This window comes from Macrobrachium nipponense, chromosome 12, assembly GCF_015104395.2.
Source record: "Macrobrachium nipponense isolate FS-2020 chromosome 12, ASM1510439v2, whole genome shotgun sequence".
Taxonomy (NCBI): domain Eukaryota; kingdom Metazoa; phylum Arthropoda; class Malacostraca; order Decapoda; family Palaemonidae; genus Macrobrachium; species Macrobrachium nipponense.
In genome coordinates, this window is record NC_087205.1 from 94,781,908 (window position 1) to 94,803,057 (window position 21,150).

General features: G+C 36.2%; 2 protein-coding genes across 3 annotated transcripts in view; one reads left to right on the top strand and one right to left on the bottom strand.

Moving 5' to 3' along the window:
- Positions 1-694: 694 nt before the first annotated feature.
- LOC135224678 (profilin-like) lies at positions 695-17,696 on the top strand. The gene is made up of 4 exons (XM_064263926.1): positions 695-890; positions 8,286-8,402; positions 15,007-15,160; positions 16,412-17,696. The coding sequence occupies exons 1-3, from the start codon at positions 780-782 to the stop codon at positions 15,157-15,159; spliced, it is 381 nt and encodes a 126-aa protein (XP_064119996.1). The 5' UTR covers positions 695-779; the 3' UTR covers position 15,160; positions 16,412-17,696.
- Positions 17,697-19,328: 1,632 nt separating this feature from the next.
- The window catches only part of LOC135224676 (histone-lysine N-methyltransferase SETD1B-like), a 581,280-nt gene continuing 579,458 nt past the window's right edge, over positions 19,329-21,150 (bottom strand). For both annotated transcript variants that reach the window (XM_064263914.1, XM_064263915.1), the window contains exon 6: positions 19,329-20,701. In XM_064263914.1, the coding sequence (XP_064119984.1) occupies positions 20,616-20,701 (86 nt within the window). In that variant the 3' untranslated portion in view covers positions 19,329-20,615. The remainder of the gene's footprint in view (positions 20,702-21,150) is intronic.

The following is a 21,150-nucleotide window of genomic DNA, read 5'->3' on the forward strand; positions in this document are numbered from 1 at the left end:
AAGAAAGTAATGGTTCAAAAATATGTAAATGATCAGTGAATGAATAATGTACAAAAAAAAAAGGCATTGGAGATTCAGTCTATGTGAAGAGATGTTGTTGAAGGAGATTTCTTACCTGATCAATATATATATATTATATTATATATATATATATATATATATATCTATATATATATATAGATATATATATATATATATATATATATATATATATATATATCCTCTCAGTGAAATTTGTGACGTCACATGACACATGGACCCTCCCAGTAACAGGCGATGATTCATCTAGACCTACGCTCGGCAAAGTAGTTCTCCAACTGGAAACAGAAATTGCCGAATGTTTTAAGCGTTGCATATGTCATAAAAATGTACGGAAATGAATACGCGATCAATACAGATTCGTTGAAATCACCATGACATAAGATTAGGACATGATAACACCAGCACCGTAACTCGTGCCAGATAATCCAGATAAGAAATGACTGACGGCAACCACGAATAATTTTGCGAGAGCCAAATTTGAAGTGGCGGCTTCGTGTGGTTCTGTACGTGTTATATTTTCGTTTGGGATGAATTCGGATTCTTTTTGGTGTCTAACGAAGACGCAGTTAAGGAAAGAGTCGCGGCGTAGTGGCGGCGTATGGCATTTCAGGATCGGAGGAATACACGGGCTTTGGCGTTGTGCGGTTGGGAGTGACCTCTCCCATGGCAGTAGTGAAGTCACTTGTGCTCTGGTAGTAGTTGTGGTGGAGCGAATTTAAACTTATTATTTTAAAATCATGTCTTGGCAAACTTATGTGGACCAGCAGCTTATGGGCTCTGGACTAGTCGCCAAAGCTGTGATCGCTGGACACGACGGTACCTGCTGGGCCAAGAGTAATAACATAGAAGTGAGTAATAATAATAGATCTTTTCGCCGGTTCCATCACTTTCTCCTGTCACCTTTTTTTTTCTTCTCTCTCTCTCTCTGTCTCTCTTACCCTCTCTCCTTTTATGCTCTCTCTCTGTCTCTATTTCTCTTTTACTTTCTCACCCTCTCTCTTTTCTGACTCCCACTCTTCCTATCTCACCCTTTTACTCTCACATTCTCTCCCTCTCTCTCTCTCTCTCTCGTTCACTCTCTTCCTCCCTCTCTCCCCGAGATTTTTCTAGATCTGGTCACCCCCTGATCTCTTCCCCTCCCTGCCCCCCCCCCTTTAAAATAACGATTGAAGAATGCCACGGTCGAATCCGCCAACCGTAGAGTTAGCAACGGAGGCAGATCCTTTCTTTGAAATGGCCGACAGGAACAATTTTTAAAATGAACAAAGACCGGTACAACAAGCATGGCGTGGTCAGTCAAGTCCCCGGGATTTCTCCCTCCCTCTCGACGAAGGTGTGTGAGTGAGAGAGAGAGAGAGAGGGAGAGAAAGTCGATTCGCAGACTGGGATGGATGTATTATCCTTTTTAGTTTAATGTAATTAGGGAACGTTGAATTTGAAGCATTCCGAGAGGAATGAAAAGCAGCCAGACAGACAGACGGGGTTTCAAAATGGATGTATATTTAGGGATCTGGGGGTTGATTCTGGCTGGCAGGCAGCAGCAGCAGCAGCAGCAGACATTACGGTTATAAGTGCGTCAAACCCCCTTTTTTTTCATTCCTCTCTCTCTTGTCCCCGTCCTGTCCAGGGCTGCTACTTCTCCTCGGCTGGGTCGAATTCAAAATTGCAGGTGTTGCGTAATTCGATATTTTCTATTAGATTTGAGCAGATTCGTTGACCAAAGCTCCCAAGAATTTTTTCTAACAGCCAAGTCGTTTTGCCGGTATTGAAATGACAAGAGGACAAGGCACGCCCCTTATGTACGGGGTATCCATTTTTACCGCATGGAGATAATTCATTCAAGGAAGGTAGAGAGAGAGAAAGAGAGAATCTCCCAGGTGTGCCTGGAGGTGATTTAAACAATTCAATTTACTCATTTAAGCTACATTTAATTAATGTTTATACTGCTTGTATATGATCGTTGTTTAAATTGCGCCAGGGAACCAGAAGTAGTCAGAGACGTAACGAATCGTTGGGGTGGGATTTATGCGAGCTCTTTGACATATGGTAGGCTGTCTGGTGGGTTGTAGTATATTGATTTGAATATACGTTAGGCATATTTCTGAGGTTCTTTTTCGGTAGGCAGTAAGATTGGTAGGAATTATATATTTATTTACTGAGGATATGTCAGGTTGCCGATACCCTCAAGCAATGTAGTGAAATATACCCGTTTTAACCAATTTTTGTCCGTTAAGACTGCTCTTTGATTTAGGTGTTAGCCGAAAAACATAGGGAAGTTTAGTATGGGAACAAAGGCTGTCCCTTTTTTTTTTCCTTTGTGTGTGTTTGTGTGCACATTAGGCTGTGAAAAAGTATGTCAGTCTTAAGATGTCTTGAAAGTATATCAGTGATTTAGGGCACAACATATGATGTTTTAAAAATCTTACCGTTGGGGAAACTTTATTTTTATATATTTGGTATCTTTATTATTAGGTTCAAGTCTGGGGAGAATGGTGTTAAACCTATTTTTGAAGTATATCTTAGACCATATTCAGGAATAAAATTGATACCATTCAGGTGAATGTTGTAGCTGAAATCAGGCATTGAGGACAAATAGGAGAATTCTACTTATTCCTTAATTTTATTTGATCAGAAGTGACACCTAGTCCAGGTATAAGAAAATGCCATATTTTCTAGTGAAATGGCTAAATATCCATGTATAGCTATCATGTACCATCAGCATATTTTGCCATAAAAAAATGTATGGTTGTAGCAGAATGTATGGAAGGCAAAAATTAAGTTGATACGTATTTATTACAGATTGAGTGCAGACCCATTTACACTTAGGTAGTAACCAGAGCATTGTCATACTGTCTGTACACAGGGAAATAAAATTCTTTTACACCGCATTAATGTAGAAAGCTGTGTGTGTGTGTCGCCCACCAGTTGCAGGTTTTAGTTGTACGTAAATGTCTGGTTCTCTAAAGAGCAGGATATTATGTCAGGTGAACCTTCATATAACATGTGTGTGGTGGAGGAATTTTATACACCAGGAGGATGACAAATGTTGCATTAGTTCTTTGTAATTGGACGTAGTGAGTGTCGTAAATTTCAGCGATCAGACCCAGCCTTTAATAGAGAGATTTTAGCTGTGGATAAGCAACAGCGGAACAGTCATTACAAAGTATGATTTCCACTTTCTAAATGTATGGATGGAATTAATTTGATTCAGTATATTTGGATGCAGGGGAGGGGGTGGAAGGTGGAGCATTTGAGCTTTTTTTTATGGATACATTAAGCTGCCAGATGTAGACATTTTGAGGATCACCTCTAATTTTTGCTTGAATTAGATAGCCATCTAGTTCGGTCTTGATGTTGAACAATATAAAACATAGACATTGGGATTTCTAAAACTTTGTCCCGTTGGTTTTAGGAAAAGGCTTTAGCTTGTGTATTCTTGAGGGTGTTTGTTGTAATCAATGAAAATTGAGTAAATAATGTATGTTGGCATCAAAGGTGCTGAATCTGCCATTAAAGTGAGGCAAAGTTCCATAGTGAATTTTATCTGTAGGTGTGTGAAAATAGGAAATGATGCTTATGCCATACAAACTTTGGCATCGATCCAGTATCATTTTTAAAAGTAGTATGCAAGTTTTTAAGAGCATAAGTGTTCAGACATTATAGGTTTGGCTAGCATGACAAGATGAGGACAGGGATGATGTTGAAAGGATTTTTATTTCCCATTCATCAGTGGTCTGTATTAGCCATATTTTTGAAACAATAATCCACCGTTTTAGCAGTTTTTAGAGAAAGGACATTGAAACAAAGTATTGATTAGAACCTGTTAATTGCCAGCAACAACAAATGATGTTGTATTGTGGGCAAGGCATCATGACTGTATGTTAAAGCTGTTATAATATTCTACATCTTCAAATTCTGAATTGATGTTATCAGAATTATGATAAAATTGAATTATTATAAAAATTTGGATAAAAAAAATCAAGGAATGTTTAGTCTCCCTCAATTGCCTACTGATCATGAACAGTTTTAAAATAGGTAGCCCGCTTTGAGTTGAGTAAAGCACACCAAAGGATTTGAAAATCTCATGGCCATATCCCGTATTAGGGGCTCATTCATACTTTGCCCTGCCCAGCACACTGGATAGTTTTCCAGTACCTTTTGCTTGCTATCCAGCTGATTAAAATGTTGAAAGTCTTGTATGACCACATGGTGTAGGCAATAAATGATAATTTCACATTGTTTTTAAATCAATTTTGATAATGTAGGGAAAAGCACATGGACTTCACCCCTTTTGAAAGGTTAAAGTTCATAGAAGTATTAGAAGATATAACAAGATATACATAGTGGTATAGGTACTGGTGTTATAGGCAAAAAGTACGTATTGCTGGACTAGCATTGCCGGAGATTGGCCATGAGTGAAATACTGTATAGGTACGTAGCTATGTCATGTGTATACTTTGAAGTCATATGCAGAATTTAACATGGATAATGGGAATTCGGGGGAGGGGGTTGTAGGAGTACAATGTTTTAACAAAATTATTTTAAATAGTAGGTACACAGCCCTGTTGTTCACATGGACACATGCCTTGTTTGTAATAGAGGGAAACTGCATAAGAAAAGTGAGTTGAAGATTAGCATCTAATTGAAATAATAATTAGCTTGTTCTGAGCATTTAGATGTATCATTAACAACTTGCAAATATCTTTTACATCTATTTGCCAATATACTTTTCTGGCCATTGGTTACTCTACCTATTGAAAAATTGTTGCTTCTTGAAACTTCAGTATTGAAAAGTACAATGCATAATATTTGCTAAAGAGTTGCGGTTATTTGTATTTGGGTGCTGGAAAGTATTGCAGATCTGTGTTTGTAAGTTGTAGATTATTTTTCGCTAGGTTTAGTTAACAAGCATTGAATGGAAATAAAGGTATAGTATTACTATTACAATGTCAAGGTATTTGACAATGAGACTAAATTCAGTATAAATTGAATGAAGTAGTAAAATTTGAATAAAGTAGTAAAATTGAAGGTCCCGATAGTTCGTGGTGAATGTTTGGTCTGTGAAGTAAAATCTTATATATATATATATATATATATATATATATATATATATATATATATATATATATATATATATATATATATATATATATATATATATATGTGATAAAAGGTTAATTTGTTTGCATAAAACTGTTCTTGAATAGTTATTCCTAATTTACTAGAATTAGCTTTGGTATGGAGGAGGTAAAAGTACCATACGACTGAAACAAGTTGAAATTGTGATAGGATACATAATGCTGTGTGACGCACCTCTATCAAGCCTATTGATATCTTAACCTTGAATGTCACCCAATGACAAGAAAGTGTGATGAAGAATTTGGTCCAGAATCCAGCTTGAATCTACTTTGCATGGTTAACAAAATAAAAAAAAATGGGAAGCCATCCTGGATGCGATTGAAAATGCTTTCACCAAATGCTGTACTTGTGCAAATGGTTTATGGATTTTGAGTTAGAAACTAGACATTTATAGATGGTAGTGGTTGTCTTGCAAGTTGAACCAGCACTTGACAAGTCATTTGCCTGATATGTCCATAGCATATGGTTCAGGAACTCCCCCGACAATTTTGCGAGAGATATGTGACAGAAGGTAATTGAGTATAACGATTGTTAACATGAGAGGATTCATTGGTTCTGCAAAATTTCCAAGAAATTTTCTTTTGTTTTACATCTGGAATAGTAGATTTTTAAGATGCAAAGATGTTTTCAAGTTTTAGTGAACAATGTAATTTTTTGGGTTGTTGCCCTTTTCGAAGTAGTACGTACATGTAGTATTTCTTTGCCTTTCAAAGGTATCTCCCAACATAAAAATTGATAAAATGCTTAGCAGATTTTGTAAGGATCAGGCAGATGGTAACCAAAAATTGTAGGACAGTGCTATTTCAGCTTTTTATAGGAATTATTCGATAGATTTTGAGTGGTTTTGAGAACTGGTCATGGCATCCCTTTTCAAATATGCCAGGAAGGTAGGGAAACTTTGCTGCTTGAGAACATTCTTCCAATGTTGAAACAGGGCTTCATTTTTGGTTGGTTAACCTCAACAATGTGAAATTATTGCCAGGTTCTTTTGATTGAGGTGTTTGCCAGTGGAATGCCGTGGCCTCTGCAGCTTGACAGGGCTTTCTTGTCAGTGTGCCAGAATGGAAATAACTAGTATATAAATTCCTCGTTGGATGAGTGGTTTACGCGATTAGAAATTTGTTGGACGATATAATGTGGTTCGGATCCCATGCTAAGCTGTAGGTTCCATTGCTAGGCAACCAATAGGTTCCTAGCCACATAAAAATATCTAATCCTTCCGGCCAGCCCTAGGAGAGTTATCAGCTCAGTCGGCTGGTAAAACTAAAATATTCCTAACTTGAACTGTAGTATATTATGGTTACAGTGGAAGCAGTTGTTTTTGTAAATCAAAGTATAGGTACTGTTAAACCCAAGAAAAGCAGGTCCACAAAATGTATACCAGTTAACAGAGCTGGAAGTTAACATACTATTAATTAATCATGATTCCAATGGCTGGTTACATGTACATCAAGTTAATGTATTTCAGGAATGATTTTAGGACATTAGCTGTGTTAGGCCAAGTCATTGTGAACTTACTGAGTCGAAATTAGATGGTATTTTAACATTATTGAAAATTTACAGCAAATTGCAATGGAGTATTTTAGTCATAAAAAACTTTATCTTAATTGGCAATCTTCCATGAAATTAGATGCATAGTAGTATATATGTGAAAAGGGGTATTCATATAAGTTATAGAAAAAATGCTTAAAAAGTATTGACCATTAGTTGTAGAGCATGTGATTATGGGCGATTTATGATAGAGGTACAACCCAAGTATCCAAAACTAACAGAAATGCAGTAAAAAAAGACTTCAGGTACACGATAAATGCAACAGTTGGTCAATTCATCGTACAGTAAATGGAAAAAGAGTAGTACGTAGTGACAAAGGTCCTTGGGACGTAACTTTAGTTATTGAATACCATGAGCGCTTCTTGTCCAAATGGAAGAAGCATAAAGTAACCATAGATGAAATCCATAAAAGAATATTATATTATAAACAGAATAACATTAATTAAGAAAAGAAAATTCACAGGAATAGTTCAAGCTGCGTAAATTTACTGTTGTACAGGTTTGCTCGAACTTGTGAGCCTGAGCTAAATAAAGTGTCTTACTTAAACAGAGAGGTGTGAACTCTAAAATGGTTCAGGAATCCATTTCCATTAGAAAGTACATCATGAAGAATCTCTGTATACATTATCTTTAATGAAAGCATTTGTGATCATGGTTCAGAGAAACGGTTCTCGTTTTCCAAATACCTTTGATTTAAAAGGAAATGTCAAGAAAATATAAGATTGGTAGTGAGAAGAAGGAAAATTTGTGTTGAATTTAACCTTGTACAAGCCACAGAAAGAGATATTGGGAGTTCTTGTGCAGTTGTGAGATCTTGTGCGCAAAATACAGTGGAAAGTTTGTAACCGAAAGGAGAGGTATTTTGGTATTGTGTTGAATTTGTTTCAATTTAATTTTGCCTAAAGGATAGCAAGGCATAAGGTGTGACAGAGGGAGAAAGAACAGAGTATGTATGTGCATATGTATGTATAGTCATCCTGGGAGTGCATATTACTGCTTAGAAATAGGCATTTGTGAAAGGTTAATTAATATGAAGTATATTCTTAAGTGTAATGGACCAAATAGCTTTTATGGTTCAGAGGTTGGCAGAGATTCAAGGAAGATCGTGTAATGCAGATGTTTTGTGGAGGGAGCATTTCCTTAACATCAGGACTTGACAGTTCAAGCCAGCTTATCTCCCCCCCCCCCCCCCCCCCCCCTCTCTCTCTCTCTCTCTCTCTCTCTCTCTCTCTCTCTCTCTCTTTCCCTCTCTTCTCTCGCTCTCTCTCTCTCTCGTCGCTCTCACGTCGTCTTCTCTCTCCTCTCTCTCGATCTCTCTCTCTCACATATGTGTTCATATTTATTTCAGACTTTTGAACTAATGTATGTATTAAACTTGCACATTTCTTTTCATTGTTGCCAGTCATCTTTGTCTTTGATAAGTTGCCACTATGTGGGTTAGATTTGTACTATTGTAATTTTTCATAAACCTGAAATTTCTCAGTATTAGTGCAGTAATGTAATTTTTATTGTTTTAATTCTGTTTACTAATACATTTTTCTCTTCTGTTTCAGCCATCAAGAGATGAGCTCACGAAACTTTCACAAAGTTTTCAAGACCAAAACAATTTGGCGATGACAGGTGTTCACATGGGTGGCGAAAAGTTCTTCTACCTCTCTGGAACTGATAAGGTAGGCATAATGTTTGTGTTTGTGTAGTGCACACTATTCCTCACTGAGTGAATTTACAAAAATGGCATCAGTGCCCTGCAGTGTAAAGTGTAATTAAATTTGGGAACAGGAAAGTATTTCTTTTAGTACTAATCCCTCCTTCAGTCTTTAACATAGAGTAACTTGGAATCAAGTTGATTATTCGTTGCCAAAATCAAAACAAAATCTCCCTCTCAATTTTTCATCTCATTCCCCTATATGTATGCCCATGTTCTTGTAAATTCTACTTATACTAGTGTGTATTGTACTGGTAAACATTGGTTATTCGAGTACGTAATTGGGATTAATATTTAAAGGTTTTCGGATGACCAAATGACATTAATAGAAACGCCCATATTCTGCTAGACTACAAGTTAAATGCTGTGAAATGTAGGTATATGAAAGCAAGGTGGTCCTATTTCCAAGTTTGACATATTATTAAAACCAGATCATTTAGCTCCTATTAAAACCAGATAGTTTAGCTCTCTAGTTCACCACTCCTAGAACTGGTGTTGGATATTCACTTTGCTCTCCAACCTGCCTACACTAAACTATAACCTATCCCAGATTTCTCATGTCTCGGTTGCACTAGTGACTTTGCCCATGGAATTTTCTCTTGTTTTGTGAAGTATCGCTAATTAACCCATTGCGCACGTTTGAAACTTAAGTTTGACAACTTTCTGGGTACCGTGCTTGTGAGCAAACTTGCAGTGCTTGGGGGCATTTCGGCAACAGGTTGCAGTTTCAATTCAGTCTGGTGCCTTGTATGACATTCCTAATTATGGTCTTATCTAATGATGATTTAATTTATAACTTACAAATGATATCCAAAGCACACACAGGCAGCCTTGACCAGGCAAATTCCAAACCTGGAATGTTTACCAGTTTTTTTTTTATGAGGAATTGGGATTGCTATAGTATTTTGAGCAACATCCTATGAATTTTTCTAGAATGTATTTGAACTGTGTAAAATGTATTTGAAGTGATGTTAGCTATAAAATTTTGTGATGGGCATAAACTAAACATCACATTATATGCTCACGACTAGGTTTTGAGGAATAGTCAAATTCCTTTCTTTAAATAGCCAGACCGGGTGAACTTTGAGGTTGGCCAATTTAAGAAAATAACATCAATGCAAAGAGGAAGACATGCAAATGCACAGGGTATAAGAAATAAAAAAAAATTAAATGTCTCCCTACCTGTTATGGGAAGTTGAATGTGACTCTTTACAACCCCTCTTGGGCCTCGTTCTTACAACGAATGTAAGTTTTATCAAGTTGCACATGTTTCTTCTAGAAATTTATAATTATTGTATTTTGTAAAATTATATTTGCAGCTCACATTTTTTATTTTATTTTTTATTTATTTTTTTTCAATTATAACGGATATACGTACTAGCATAAAAGATAAGAACTAAAGCCAATGACGACCCTTGGGTACTTTTATGAGCAAATAAAACACTTCATGGGAGGAAGAGAAAGACAAAATGCCCCTTGACATCTGAATCACTACGTACTAACTTCAGAACTGCCTATACAATCATGATATGAGCCAGTCTCAAAGTTGCCATTAGTGAATATGTGGACAGCAGAAATAATGGAACCTGTTTCCTGCCCGATTCCTCAAATCGATGGCACGTAATATTGATGCTCTCTGTGAGTGAAACCTGTTATTGCTACTATATGAGGTTATCTTTCCATTAAGGGTTAATGTATCATCCAGTGGAATGTGAGGTGAACAATGAAATAAAATTGATTTAAAGTTGTGGATTTTTTGGTTTTTAGGTGAGATTGAAATTGTAGTAATAGTGAGGAAATTAGTCATAAGATGTTTGGATAAGTTTTAGATAATGACAAGCTGATGTTTTATTTTAAACAATGGCAAAGAAAGAGTTTAAATGATGGAAAAATGTAATATCCACTGGGATTTAAGCTTAATTGTTCATATGTGGAACAAACTTGGGTCTTAACGTTTGGATAAATCTTCCAGCTGGTAAAAAACATTTAATTTTGTGATGAAAGGAGTGCCACAATTCTTTGCATCACAGCATTAATGGGTTTACCAGTTTCCAGCTAGTGCTTGAGGATTTAGGTATTGTAATGTTAAGACGGCAGTTTTGTGAGCTATGAAAAATACAAATTTATTAAAAATTTGTCATATTTGTGAACTTAGGTTTTAGGACAAAAAATTTGCTACTTAAAAGAAGTATTGATGAAAATATATTGGTATGAGAGTTAAGTTTTGTAGGTCAAAGGCAAACCACTTAGTCAGTTTCTTGTAAAGTTTTGTAAAACTAATTTATTGAAAATCAGTGATTTTTCTTGCCCATTTAAGAGCTAAAGCTTTTCATTAGCAACATCTTGTCTCTTAATAGGATTAAACATGCAATGGTCTTTACTTTCCTATGCACATAATTTCTGAACTCTCATCATGATAGGTCTTCATTTTTCTACTTTATCAATGATTTCCTGAGCTTTCTTATCTATTTTATCAATGATTTCCTGAGCTGTTTTATAGGTCCTTGTTATTCTACTGGAATATTTATTGTTCTTCCGAATCATTGCTGCTCATCTCTTCTTTCCTTGTCCAAGCCATTGAAGTTTTGAGAGAGACTATGTTTATTTTTCAGCCCAGATATGCCTAATTTCTCTGCCGTTCCCCTCATTCTTGATAAGACTTTTCCACCACACTTTGGCCATAAATATTTTTAAAATCTCTGCCATATTCCAAGTTTCCACACTTCCACTGCAAAGTAGTACTGTCCTTGTGTAAACATGTGTTGTGTCCTTCCTCTGCTAATGGGATATTTTGTTTACCCAGTAGTAGTTATCTCACTCTATTTCATTAAGGCTGAAGCTTTCTTCTGGTGCAATGACCTTTCAGTTCCTGTTTCACAGTGCCTTCCCATTTAACAGCGTGGACCTTCACATTCTCTTCCCCATTTACTCCTTTAATACATTTTGGTCATTGAAAATCTCTACTTCAGGTATATTGTCTGTATTATTTAACCCCACACACAGACTTCCCACAGTGGCTGCACGGTTAGATATTTCCAAAAACTGGATTTTCCATTGTAGGAAAATTGACTAAAACAGTAATTTGACAATTCCCCGTGATTTTTGGAATTACCTCTGGCTAGAGAAATCTTACATGTTTTTAAAAGAAGAAATCTTACAGATAAGGATTCTGTCAGAAAAATATGCAGGAAAAAGCCAATTCAGGCAAAATTAAAGACAGTAATATTGAAGTATAAAACTACTACAAATTTTTTGTTGGGGGGGGGGGTTAGCATTAAGATTTTGTTGGGGAGCCCTGCTGTATCTGCAAGTATGATAGGTCTTACGCAGTGTAGAACATGCTGGATCTTGGACGTTTAAATTTGTTGCCTGTTGTTCTCATCATTAAGGATATGGGTGAGGGTAAAGTACATTCTTAGTTTGTATGGGTATTGTAGATTTTAATCCTCTTTCACAACATGCTTTACTTTGAATGTGGCTGGCACAAGCCTTCATGTTTTTTTTTTTTAATTAGCAAGTGTTAAGTTATTTCAAGGAGCAAATATGTTCAAGTGAACGGAAGATATGCAAATGTAGGGGCAGAGATAGTTGGAATGCTTAAGATGTCATTTTACCATATGCCAAATTAGCAAGTGAATTTTTTCTGACAAGTGGTGATAGGTGTTTAGACAACTTCAACAAAACTTAGCAACCGATTGTTTCAGCCCTTCCAACTCTTTAAGGTAGACGTATGTTGTTGTTGAGAAGGAAGAGGGTAGTTGTTGCCTCCCAATCAAATTGTTTTAGACCACCTTGAAGAAAAATTTACAATTCCTACCAAAAATTTTGTAAAGGCCAGTTAAACATCTTGTCGTGTGTAAAGTCGAGTGCTGTAGTGTATGTATGTAATTTTAAAACTTACGTAGTTATGTAAATGTACCTTGAGATGTTTAGTATGAATATATTTTATGAGCTGAAATCCTCGATTATGAACAAAATATGTAAGTTAAATCACCAAAAATGGTACAGGAAGTTTATCCCCTATACCACATTAAAACAATAAACAACCCAATTTGTGACAAAGGTAGGAAAGTATTTTTAAGAGAATGGAAAGAGATTTGTGCCACTAAATATTTGTAGGTTTATTGCATACTGTTGAAAACAAGCACACAGAATTTAGTCTACCCAGAATAGTGGCTTAATTAAACATATAAAATTTAGTCTTACCGAGAAAAGTGGCTTATTTGCATGCCAGATGAGGGTTGAGAATGATCAATTATGGGTGTCGTATCAGTGCAGTAGTCATTTTCATTGCATATATGGGTTGAGAATTCTTCCATTATTCAGATTGATTAGCAGTTGAGTTGGCAATAAAATTAATTCATCTAGGATGCATGTCACAGCTTCTTTTGGTGGAGATGAACTTACAAAGTCTTGCTAGTTGTTGCTGAGTTTGATGTTGCTGCCACTATTTGCGCTTTAAAGGGAACTTTCTCAACAAATTTTGGAAACATTAGTTAAAGGAGGTGTGTTTGAGATACGATTTGTCCTGTAATGGAGAGGCCAGCCTGCCTTAATTTAAATTTCTTTATATAATATATGAAGAGGAAAACAATACTATACATCAGTGAAAGTTCTGGTACATTTATCTCAGGCTTGGCCAGGTTTCATGCTGGTCTTGAAGTACAAGTTGGTGGATGATTTGAGAACATTCTCTCTCTCTCTCTCTCTCTCTCTCTCTCTCTCTCTCTCTCTCTTCTCTCTCTCTCTCGTCTCTCTCTCTATGAATCCCCAGCAGCCCAGTCTTTTCCCTCTCGGTCTTCGTCAAAATCAGGTTCATTCGTCTCGCCTCTCTGATCTCCCTTCTCTCTCTATCTCCTCCTCTCTTCTCTCTCTCTCTCTCTCTCTCTCTCTCTCATGGCATGTTTACAAATGTGGGCAACATTTATTAATTTAACATACCAGACTGCTCACAACTTGTAACTAATACCTGCGTATATAACACTATAATATGTTTACATTAGAATGAGGAGGTAACATTTTTTATAGTCAGGGTTCTGTTTTGCACTGTATACTTGAATTTTTTGATTACCACTAACAATATGGCTCAATGTAAGCAGTACTAAGGCTCTTGGCAGTATCCCTTTAGCCCCAGCTGCCCAGCTGCTGGCATTGGCTTTTCCCGTCTGGTTTCCTGTCTACCTGTCCAACTTTTAACCTTGCTCCACATTTCACAAATTTAAAACTAGTACGTACAGTACTTGCATCATGATACTATGTGACAACTTTCAGTAAATGTGCATTGTATTGAAAGGTTTTAATGCAGAATTAAAAAGATAAATGTGTGGACCTTGTGAACTTGATGCAACCCCTTATGCCCATTGAATATTCCCTGCCATGAGAGGAAGCTGTGTTAGGTGTAGGATGGTATACGTTGTTGAACTTTTTAAGCCTGGTGAAAGAATGCTGCTTGCATTCCTTGTTAGGACTTGAAAAGCCTGTAAACTGGATTTCTGCCGTGCTCATGAAATTCTATTATCACTTATCTTGCCTTTTTCAGGCTGTTTTAGGTTAATTCACTTACCAGCATTTCAAGAGCCATTCTAAAACGGGTAGCATAGGTTGACTAATATTTAGCATCTCATAACGCATTTATACAGTAAGCGCATGGTACATCCATGGAGGGTAGAAGAAGCAGAGGTAGGCAGAATGAAGAATTGAAATAAATGGCCTTATTTAAGATTTTGACTGGCAGGTGTTAGCCCTATTGTTGCCACATCCGTGTAGGTTTCTGCTTCCATGGAAAATTTGTATCCTCTTATTTGGATCATGTAGAGTATTTGGATCATGAGAATCCGAACATTAGCATGCTGCCTATATCACATGATGTGCAATTAGTTGTTGGGGAGGGGGCGTTGAGCCAGTTTTTTCTTTTTATGAAAAAATACAGTAATTGTCTGCATTGCAGCTTCCTAGAATGTAAATTGGTAGGTAAGTTGTATGGCATAGTTTTCAGTGCTGATAAACCAGACTACTCATGGTAGTATACATGATTGAAAAGGGGGCTACTTGTTGGAGATAGTTTTAACATATTTCAGGAAAGGTTTAGTAAAAGACTTGTTGTTGTATATCTCAATTTAATTCCAACAGTAAGCATCAGTGTAAATTTAATGTTGCCGTAACGTTCTAGTACACATAGTTAGAAAATATTTTGGGTTCATTCAAAAACACAGTCATTGGATCTCATGTCGAGAATGGACAAAACTTCTGTGGAAGCTTGTGTGTGAAGTGGCCAAGTTTAAACCATCACCCCAGATGCCACAATTTTTATATTGCACTGTCAAAAAATCTTTTACAAATCTTTCAAAGAGAGCTGCAGTTTGTCAGTTTGATATGCTGTTCTAGTCATGTATAAAGATGTTTCAAGTTTGCGAAGACCATGGCTCCCCGGTCGAAGTTCATAGGAAAATTTGAATCAAATGTGTTGCAGTGACCTGGGTGATGGTGACCCATGGGCCTCTTGTTTAATCACCGTTTTTGCTATAAAAGGTTTTCTCACCTTTAACATGAACTTTTCTCTCTCTTTCTAGGTTATCCGATGCAAGAAAGGTAAATCTGGAATGCACTGTATGAAGACCCTGCAAGCAATATTAATAGCGGTCTTTGAAGAACCCATTCAACATCCTCAAGTAGCTTCTGTTGTTGAAGCATTAGGGGATTATTTAATCTCCATGACCTATTGAGGTAGGTTAGTTGGCAATGGAAGGAGAATGTAAGGCTTAATGGATTTACATTCTTTAAATGTAAGGACATTTGTTGTAATTACATTGGCATTTGTATAATTATGGTATTGGGAATAGAATATACTGTAGTCATTTGCTGTTTAATTTCAAGATATATGCTAGATGAAATAAGCACATTGTAGGTAATCTAGTCTTTATGATATGCTGAAAGGTTAAATGTAATTGCAAGGTCATAGGTAGAAAAGTGACTAAGTGTGAAATTGCTGTAATTTTCACGTCTGATATATGCATTGCACTGTGTGCAATGCTGAACGTAAGGGCATAAAGGAGAGGTGCGTTGAATTATTTTGTAATATATGTTGATTTAGTTTCTCTCTCATACAGCAGAGGGATGACGTTGATGCATGTATTAATTTTTGGAACCTTAAATCTAAAACAATTAGTTCAATATTTGTATGGTGTATAAACTTTCAGTTTGTAGTTGAGTTTGTATTTGGTATGTAGTACTGTAGTTCTCATCCAGTGACATAGGATTATGTAGGTTATGTACTATAGAGGTTTGTCAGGTTGTTAGATCACCACCCTTCCAGATTTGACAGCAGTCAGTATAAAAAAAAAATAACTAGGGAAAACCATTCTCTCCCCTGTAGAAGTTTTTAAAACTAAACTCTATTCCTTTTCATTGATTTTTAAAGTAAACTCAATTCCCTTAACTTAATTATTTATAGTAAACTTTATGTATTCCCTTTCCTTGATGTTTTTTTTTTTTCAAGTAGACTATTCCCGTTTCCTGTTGGTTCTCTCAAGTAAACTCTGCTCCCTTTCGTTGTTGATTCATAAAGTAAACTTTATTTCCTTTCTCAGTTGGTTGTTTGAAGTAAACTTGATTCCCCATTCCTCTTGATTGTTTGAGGTAAACTTTCTAAGAGTAAACTTTATTCCTTTTCTCCTGTTGGTTCTTTCAAGTAAATTTTATTCCCTTTCCACATTGATATTTTTAAGTAAACTTGATTCCCCTTCCATGTTCATTTTTAATGATTGACGCAACTGGAATAGTAAAACCTTAGTAGGAAATCACTGTAGAGTAAACAGATCTCCATAGATTTAGTTCTGGTGGTGTACTAGAATTAGAAAATGTGTATGAAAGAGTAGTGGTCTCAAGTTTGGTTCAGTTAGCTTCTCTTTAACTAGTGACACTGCAGTTTGGTAACAAGATGCACGTAGTAATACATCATCTCATTTACCTTTTCAGTGATGGAGCTCCTGAATATCACCGTTTTTCATTCATTGGAATTTCATCGCAGTGGGGTTGGTGACTTGTGATAAAAAACCAGTGTTGACCAGTGGAGTTATGACTGTGACATATAACTACAGTATGAACAAATCTGATAAGAGAAATATTGAAAGGAAAATATATTATAATAAAAGTGGAATAAGCCCTTGGTTTGGATAATACTGTACAGACACCGGTTTCGGTGTTGTCGTATTTCAGACTTTTGGCAAGGGTTTTTAAAGCAAGTGAATAACCTATACTTTAATGTTTAAACTTTTGTATGATAAATTTTTCCATAATTTTATTATTGTAGCTTGTTGAATTAACTTGCACTCTTTGTAAGTGATTTATTACAGCTGATGGTTTTTTGCAGTTACAGTATTTGTGAAGTGGCTAGCTGTGTATATCTGCGAGCATTTAGTGGTAGGGAGGGGATTGGTCACATTCATCCATCACTTCTACGTGATCCTTCTTTTATGTCTTTACCTTCTCTTGGCAAGTCTTATATTTTCATACACTACCACCTCCTCGAACCGCAAGTTTTTTAGACCCTTAGCCTTCCTTTTTAACTTAGCCAGTTCCTCCCGCACTCCAACATCCGTGTGAGTGTCTAGTCTCTGCTAGCCACTGATCCCAGTGTTTTATTTTTTAATTAATTTGTTCCTCAACTTCTGTGTTTCCCCATTACCCACCAGCTGTAAGGAAATAAGAATGGAAATGCATTCCTATCAACTACTGTATCATCCTTCTCTTGATATCCAGGAAACTTCCCTGGTAGGTCAGTCAAAACCTACTTGGAACCTACGGAATAATTAATTATTATTAAAGAGCATTTTCTAATTTCTTCTACTGTGCAAGTTGGTTGCTCAGTTTTAAGTTCTGTTGATGCCAATCTATTTCATTATTTTTGGGAGGATTTTGAATTTAAATTGATAATAAAAAAAAGTTTTGGGGGGGAGGGATTCCTGTCAGGTCACTGAGATCTGCGATTTTGAACCTAAGATATTATTAAATGACGAAATCATCATCATCATTTTGGGGTCTTTGGTTCAGAATTGCTCTGAACATTTTTTAACATTAGGATCCAGTGTAGTGATGGTTGTCTCAACCTGTGCTGCATTTTTTAGAGGCACAAAATTGGCCCATCTGTGCCCCAAGCTTGGTGTTCTGCTGTTGCTGCCTCGGCGAAGCTTTTGCCGGCGCGGCTCAGTATTGTACAGCTTCCATTGCCCCCCAATAAACACTACTTAATAAAAAAAATAAACGGTTTTATTTTCCTAATTGACAACTGCTGGTATCACTATAACCTTGTTTCATTTATTTATTTATTTTTTTGCCTCAGGATATGAAGGCTGGTGTAATTGAATGTAGTTGGGGAGGATTACAAAAAAAAAAAAAAAATCACTAAGGTCATTGTGACGAGTGGATCCCAGAAAATGATTACTAGTTTTTTTCACTACCAGTTCAAAAAGGCCTGTAAAAGCCCACATAGTAAGTAGAACGTAGCATTACCTGCCTTGTATCAATGTTGTAATTAGTACATTACATAATATCCATTTTCTCAGGTTTAGTGTCATGGCGTGAGAACAAATAATTAACTGATCACACAATTTGGAGTCTTGGTAAGGCAGTGGAACCACGGAGAGCTTAAGAGTCATGATACACTGAGAATTCAATGGAGTGAAAGCGTGTTGGTCATTTAGTGACTCACCATTTTTGTAAGGTAATAAATTCAAGAGTGTCACTATTTCTATTGTGTAGTAGGGTGGGAAACGTAGTCTGTATAGTAGAAATGGACATGATTGAATCTAGTGGTGGTTGAGTAAGGTTGGAGGAGCGTCAGTAAATATAGAATTCCCCTATATGTGGAAAAAAAAAAAAAAAAAGAGAACATCGTGAGGTTTACGTTTGCTTGAGGTTATTTTCCAAAGGTAAATAGTTGGACGTGAAAAAGCGTAAGGGTACTACACTATACTGTGTTTTTTCATCTGTCCATCCGCCTGAGGTGTTTTGTATGGTAACACTGCGTCCCGGGCTTTCGATTGTTACGCTATGTGTAAGTTTTAGGTAAATAAAAGGATATCTGCGTGTACATTTGCAACTGAAAAGTGTTTTAATAATTTACTGTATGCGAATTACACCGTTAATATTCGAAATAGGATATTATTATAATAGTTGAATGTAAGCTGAATGACTATCTAAAGCCCGGGACGCAGTGTTACCATACAAAAAGGAAAAAAAACAAGAGTATAGACGTGTATGAATGCTTTTGTGTGTTAATGTAAAGTTTGCTTTACTGAGGCTGTGACATCCATTTTTTTTAACCCAATTTGGAAACAAATACGAGTAAATTAAGATCTATAACATCTGTTAGTAATGTAGTTCATTTGTGAGAGGTAGCTATAGACCGAGTAGCGGAGATGGTGGCAATGTTCTGCCTGGATGCGGTAGTGTAATAAGATCTGCAGACGCAAATCTGAAAGTACCTGTAATACAGTATAGTTGTGGAAAGGTGTATTTAGCGAAAATGTATCTTGGGACTGGTAGCATCTAGATTAACTGGGTATCACAAGAAAATTTTCTCGTGAACCCAGAGACAAGGTTGATAAAGGTGAAAGTTCGTACTACTATTACATGAGTTTCGACTAGGCAACCTTTTAGTGAAATAACACTTCTGTAGTAAGTTTTAGATATTTTCTCTTAAATCCTTGCGTTTCTTGAAGTTGTTTATTTAGACTAACAGGGTTGAATGAAATGTAAGGTTACATTTTGTACTGCAAAGTTCCACCGTAGATACTGATTTTACATAAAATGGCATTAGGCAGCGTAAGTTTGTGGAACGAATAGTGATTTTGCTACATACTCATGTGTTCTAGGAGAATGAGAGAAAGTAAGGTTACATTTACATTTTATTAGTTAAGAGATTTACAGATTAATAAAAATGACTGATGAATTGTATAAATAAAATACGGAATTGCTACATATGCACTCTGATCCAACAATTTTCAAGGGTCGTTAAAGTAAAACGACTTAGAGAATTCCACGTCTGTGTGACACCTGATTATGTCGAGTCCTTCAGAGGATCAAAGCAAACATGTGTCGTCCCAACTAAGCACCAACCGTAACTAAACATCTCTTGACATTCCAATATTATGTACATTCAAGTTTACTGGAATGCACAATTAAAAGTTATTATATTTTATATTAGTGGTATTTCCAACACTATCTAACGGGCATTATATACATAACTGAACAAATGTACAAACTTAGCCATTGGCTATATAACTTTTTGACCTTAGCAATTCAGTAATACCTCTAAAGTAGTATTCTTTAATTCTTAAGTGCCATTATATACATAGCTATACCAATTACATATTGAAAAACTCGCTAGCAGTAAATACTCTTAGGCTGAACAAATGACTTTTTTATATGAAGTTTGATAATTAAAAAACCAAACCCTTATTATTACAAAAATAGTGTGTATGATGTGTTTTGAGTTACATGCTCTACTATAGTTGGATGTAGCAAAAATTAATAAAAACCTGCAACTATATAGAAAAACATCGATACAGCCACAGAGCTATAAAAATATGGTTACAAGCTTTCTTCAAAACTTTTTGAAGTCTCGATTCCCCCTGATAAAATTAGCAATGCACCACAAGCAATGCCGAGTCCTCGGTCAGCGACTATGTATATATATAGTTCCGTGTGTCTATTCACCAAGTCTACACTTGACAGAAGCCGTTTCGTGTGAACGCCTGCTGCATTTTGGGTAGACGTGTGATAGCTATTTCGAGAATAATTATTATGACTATAATAATATGGTAGTCAGCACTTGCAACTCAATATAACCGCCTTAATTTGAACTATTCAAATGATTACACAACTTGTTTTTTTTAAGTACGTAATACACACATCCCTGGATACCTTCTTTGTTGCATTATTCAATCATGACAGTTACTATACTCGCGAAGCAGTGAATGAATTTTTATTTATTTATTTTTTTTAAGTAAGAGCCCCTTGGAGGAAGAACTCTCCCCCCGTCTTACATTAGTAATGCCATAAAATGCAAAAGGAATTTTTTAAAGAGGCAATCTGGGCTTAGGCCTATATCATCATCATCATCATCTACGACGCGAAGATAACCGCTCTCTCCCTCTCTCTCTCTCCTCCTCCTTTCCGATTACATCTTGTTATCAAACGAATATTGTTTTCTGCGCCAGAATCCTCGGAAGAAGTTGAAGCGGAATTTTGATCCTTCGCCATTTTCTGGAAAGAAAAGAGAAAGTTTTCATTAAGTATGAATGTATATTAAAAAATTTACTAATATACTAATCCTAGTTAGACTGTGTAATATGATGAAAAATCGCCATTGAACTATAGTCACACTCTTGCACTAGCGTTTAAAATAACAATGTTGCCAGTTACTCTATTTGGGAAACGTGATAGACTCATAGACAGACATTGCATTACAGTTTAAAACTACGTACTTGAAAAATGCCCATGTATCCTAACTTTAGCATTTCCTACATCTAAAACCTTCACTTCAAACCCATATATACGGTACAGTAAACTCTCCAGTTCAATCAACGTCCTAATGCGAATAGTTACCTATTTGCCTCTAATCCTTCATATACTGCCAAAACAAACTCATGTCTGGTGCGATTTGGCGTAAAAAGCCTTTTCACATAATGATCCCGTAGATAGAACCGTCTCCT